Here is a 5,188-nt window from a genome sequence, read left to right as displayed (position 1 = left end):
AAAACAAGGAAAAAGCAGGACAACTTCCTAAATTCCCTCCCATAACCCCAACTGTTCATGTGATCTCCCACGTAGCAATCCTTTGTTCTTTGACTAGGCACTTATCCACCTTTTCCTCCCCTTAAACGCAACGCCACACATGCATGACCCGGTACACTTTATATATATGCACACTACCCAATTTGAGACTCGCACAACACAAACACAGAACAGACATCCAAAGCTTAGGTCATGGCATTCACCAACTTTATCGCCACCGCCTCCATGGCTCTCTTCTTCCTCCTCTTCCTTCTCGTCCCGAGCTCAAACTGCATGGACCTCGAGTCCCATTATCGTCACAAAGTCCCGAGAAGAGATGTGGATCTACTGGAGTTTCCCCTGAATCTGGAGTACTTTGAGGCAGAGCTCTTCCTGTATGCCTCATTGGGGTATGGATTGGACAAGGTGGCCCCAAACTTGACCATGGGAGGTCCGTCCCCAATTGGAGCAAGGGCTGCCAACTTGGGTCCTCTCATCAAGGATATCATCTTGCAATTTGCTCTCCAAGAAGTTGGTCACTTAAAGTGAGTCCTTTCATTAGAGAAGTCATGCCCATATCTTTCTTTTCCGTTTAATTATTTTCCCTTACTTTGATGCTCATTCTCTTTTTTTCTTTTCAAATGTTAGAGACGAACTTTGGTGCTAATTCTCATTTGCCAACCTAGATTTTGGGGATTCTTTTATGCCTAAGGCTAATTGTTCTCCACACACTTGACCCATCTAGAACAAGTTCCTATCATCATGGTTGCTGATGACCAAATCACACTGTTCATTTTTTATTTAAATCAATGCAGGGCCATCAAGACGACAGTGAAGGGGTTTCCAAGGCCACTGCTGAATTTGTCTGCGGCTTCATTTGCCAAAGTGATGGACAACGCATTTGGGCATGCTTTAAAGCCTCCATTTGATCCATATGCCAATGAAATTAACTTCTTGCTTGCCTCCTACTTGGTCCCTTATGTTGGCCTCACAGGCTATGTTGGAGCAAACCCCAAGCTTCAGGGCTCTGTCTCCAAAAGGGTACAGCAAACGATCTCTACAACTTATCTACTTTATAAAAATTTCAATGAGCAACCTATGAATCCTTGCGCCCGTCTTGTGAATGCTTTTCAGCTTGTCGCGGGCCTACTCGGCGTGGAATCGGGTCAGGATGCAGTGATCCGAGCCCTTCTATATGAGCGGGCTGCCTGGGAAGTCAAGCCGTACGGGATAACCATGGCGGAGTTCTCGGACCGGATGTCGGAGCTGAGAAACAAGCTGGGGCACGACGGGCTTAAGGACGAGGGCCTCGTCGTGCCGCTCCACCTAGGCGCCGAGGGGAAGATCAAGGGGAACGTGCTTGCAGGTGACAAGTACTCGGTCTCGTACGACCGGACGCCGGAGGAGATACTGAGGATCGTGTATGGGAGCGGTGACGAGAGCGTTCCGGGAGGATTCTATCCCAAGGGAGGGAATGGTCACATTGCAAGGTCTCATCTACGGTCGATGTAGAAGATTGTGACAATAAATGAAAATTTTGTGCTTTTTGATTATTCTACCTGATCTTCAAGTAAAGTTTTACGGATCATGCCGTAAGCCTTCAGCTAATTAAAGTAATGAAATCCATGTTTCTACTTTCCTCCTCAGTTAATTTCCCTTCTCAAATCCCGCCTTACGTAGGTTGATGCGATAATTACGGATAGTCCAATTTTGAATTTTAATTATTGAATCTGATTCGTAAACTTCGCCCCGTTATTTGTATGTGATGGTTTTATTTATTAATTAATGTGATGGGCCTAAGTTGGCCCGTCCGCCCATGTTTGGCCTAAAAGCTTGGCCCGCAAAATTAGGGCCCATGGATAAAAGAGTGCGTTAAGGGGTTGCGTCTTTTGGATGAGATGTTACGTTGAAGGGTTGCGTCTATTGGAGGAGACGCTTTGAGGGAAAGGAATAAAAGGCACGTACCTTTTGGATGAACACACGTGAAGACACTCTCTCCCCTTCAGGCAACGTAAGTCAGTTTCTCTCTCTCCCTCAAAAGAGAGAAAAGAAGAAAATACAAAAGAAGTATACGCTCTTTTCTCCCCCTAATAGCAACGGCACGCTCCTTGATCGAACGGTGTTGACACCTAAATTTTGGCTACTCGTTTAGTCATTTGTCGCATTAAGAAATTAGGGATTAATTTTAAACCCTAAAAAAATATTAATTAATTAATTAATTGCATAGCATTTAGTTGTAGGTGCATTTATTTTTTATTTGCATTTACTGGACCGGTAGCGGATGGGTCGAATTAGTAGTTTGGGGTTTTAAATTAACAGACTGGACTAAGCCCATGAAGAATACAAATTGGCCCAAGCCCGTTTTCTGAAATTAAGGTTTGAAATGAGGATTTTTGGAATTTAAGAAAATCGGGTTGCAATCTTATCTTTAAAAATCAGTAGAAGATATTCGGGAGATAAGGAAAAGGATTTTCGTGATCATAGGGGTTATAAGCAATCTTCATAAGAGATGAAATATTTACAAAAGATTTCATTTTGTTTTTCTTATATAAGGAGTGCACGGAAAAAGTTAAAGGGGGGCTTTTTGGGATTCAAAGGAAAACAACACAAAAAGTAAAAAGCAAAGAAAAAGCAAAAAGGGAGAGGATTGGACAGTTACTGTTCAATCATCTTCTCCACGCTTTGCTCCGTCCATTCGCTGCTCCACACCGCCAGTGACGCTCCTGCTCGCTCGCCACCGCGCCAGAGTACCCCCCCCCCGATTTGCAGCGACTTGCGGCGACCCACGCACCGGCCTCAAGCCCCATCTCTGAGTGCGGCTGCTCCGCGCCCCTGAAATCGCGACGCCGCCTCAGCCAGACCCACGAGTCATATCTGCTCCACCGACATTCCACTGGCCACGCTCGAGTTCAACACCGGAGCCCTGACGGACAGCCCCCTGCTCTGCCGACCCGCCCCGCTTCGCCTTTGCCCCGACGACCCGACGTCACCTGCCCTGTTCGTTGCTGCTGCTCCAGTGCCTATCTCCTTCGCCGTCTTCTGCTGAAGCTGCGCAGGTCCCTGCGCCCGCGCAAGCCGCGACACCGGCAGCCCGACGAAGCCGTCGCCGTGTCGATCCGCGACGCTCGGGCCGCTCCGCCCTCTATTGCAGCGTCACCGGGCCAAGGCGCCCCTGCCTTTCATCTTTGCTCGCAGCTCCGGAGACGCCACTGCCGCACGACCTAACGCCCCTGCTCGCAGCACCGCTCCAGATCTGGAGCCTGAGCCACCATACGCCCATCCGATGGCCCGGAGTCCCCTGTAGCCCGCACCTCCGCGCTGGTCCGTGACCAATCGCCGCTGCAGACCCGGTGGTCCGCTCGACGCCAGCAGGCCCCGAACCCGTCGCTGCTGCCTCTGCCTTTGCTCGACCTCCCAGCGATCCGACGCCCCTGTCCGCGAAGCCACCGCCGAATCACCTCCGCGCGCTCGCCCACCGCCGATTCACCTCTTCACCGCCTGCCGCCGTCGGTTCACCTTGGCCGGAGCCTCCTTTGCCGAGCCGATTCGTCGGTTCCCATCCACAAGCGGTGCCTGGAACAGAAGAAAAAACAGAAAAACAAAAAACAAAACAAAACAAAAAAAAGGAAAAGGGAATTAGGTAGATTTTTATTATTATTATTGCTTATCTAGTTATAGTTTTTTTACTTTCCTTGGAATTGTTCCTCTTAAATGTTTGATTGAGATTCCAACATGAAAGTGCCCTCAAATTAGGGATTCACAGTCCGATTTTCGCGCCCCACTCGCAATCTCTTATAAAATCGACAATCCAATCTCAAGCCCGAGATTCGATTCGCAATTTAATTTAAAATTGGCCAACCCGATCTCATGCACGAGATATGGTTCGCTAATTTTGGATATCAATCTTATCTTATTTGATTTGTCATCGTGAAGTTAGTTGAGTCAATCTTATTTTCGTAAAAGAAAAATCCAAAAATACTTGAGTTAGGAATAGATTTGCTTTAGAATATTTCTAGTCTTAGGTTTAAAATCGCAATTTTATTTCGAATTTTTAAATAAAAAAAATCCAAAAAAAAGAAAGTGCAATCATTTAGGTTGTTAGTTTTTTATTTGAATTGCATTGCATGTTTAATTATGTGTTAGTTTTAATTTCGAATTTCTTAAAGAAAAACACAAAAAAAAATCATTGTGCATATTAGATTGAATTGCATGTTTCATTTTAAATTTAGATAATCTTTTTTAGATAAATTGCATTTTAGATAATGTCTTAGTTTAAATTATGATTTAATATGACTTAATCCCTAGTTTAAATTAGATAGAATCTTAATCTAGCTAGATCATTTCAAATTTCATAAAATTTGTCTTAGGATAAATTAGTTGCAATTTCTAAGATAGATTGCATTTTTAAAATAAAAAATGTCATTTGCATGTCATATAGAATTAGGTTCATGAAATGCATGTCATTTTAGTGATTATTGTTAGGTTCATTTCTAATTAGAAATTGTCCGTCATTAGATTAGGTCATTTAATAAATGTAGCGTGACATATAGCTCGCATATTAAATTATATGTCACGTGTCATTTTAATTAAAATAATTTTGTACGTCATTACATTGCATTGCACGTCATTAGAATTAAGTCATTTTGGTTAATTTAGATTTCATATTTAACAATTGCATGTTCATTAAGAGATCATAAAAATTTTATTCATATGTTTAGAACATGTTTCCATGCCATATCATTTCATATTAGATTAAAAGCATTGCATTGCATATGGATTAATTAGAAACCATATCTAGGATTGTTGATGTGGATTTTAATAAACACTGCAGATGCTTTCGTCACTTTGAGGTAAGTTCTGCATCATTTAATTGCTTTCTTGGGTGTTAAATTGGAGATTTGCGCACCTGCATGAACACCTCACATGTTAGGGAAATATATTTAAAATCAATCCAAATTGCTTGCCAAACATTTTTCAAAATAAAAAGAAAGGTACCGAAGGGGTATTAGAAAAATCTAACGTAACCAAGTCCTCGTACCCTTAATCTCTGGTTCGTAGGAGTAAAGTAAATATCCCGTTACTTTACTAGGGTTTCTAATCGACCCACCAAAAATAGATTAGTGACGACTCTTAGTTAAAATTCAATTGCATGTTAACAATTCAAACCTAA

The 5,188-nt window shown here is 43.2% G+C and overlaps 1 protein-coding gene across 1 annotated transcript; it reads left to right on the top strand.

Moving 5' to 3' along the window:
* Positions 1-231: 231 nt before the first annotated feature.
* On the top strand, positions 232-1,530 carry LOC104417589 (desiccation-related protein PCC13-62). Its single transcript, XM_010028840.2, has 3 exons — positions 232-563; positions 834-1,059; positions 1,153-1,530. The coding sequence occupies exons 1-3, from the start codon at positions 232-234 to the stop codon at positions 1,528-1,530; spliced, it is 936 nt and encodes a 311-aa protein (XP_010027142.1).
* Positions 1,531-5,188: the final 3,658 nt, after the last annotated feature.

This window comes from Eucalyptus grandis, chromosome 8 (assembly GCF_016545825.1).
Source record: "Eucalyptus grandis isolate ANBG69807.140 chromosome 8, ASM1654582v1, whole genome shotgun sequence".
Lineage (NCBI taxonomy): Eukaryota > Viridiplantae > Streptophyta > Magnoliopsida > Myrtales > Myrtaceae > Eucalyptus > Eucalyptus grandis.
Note: the sequence above shows the minus strand (reverse complement) of the source record. Positions and strands in the feature narration are given on the sequence as shown.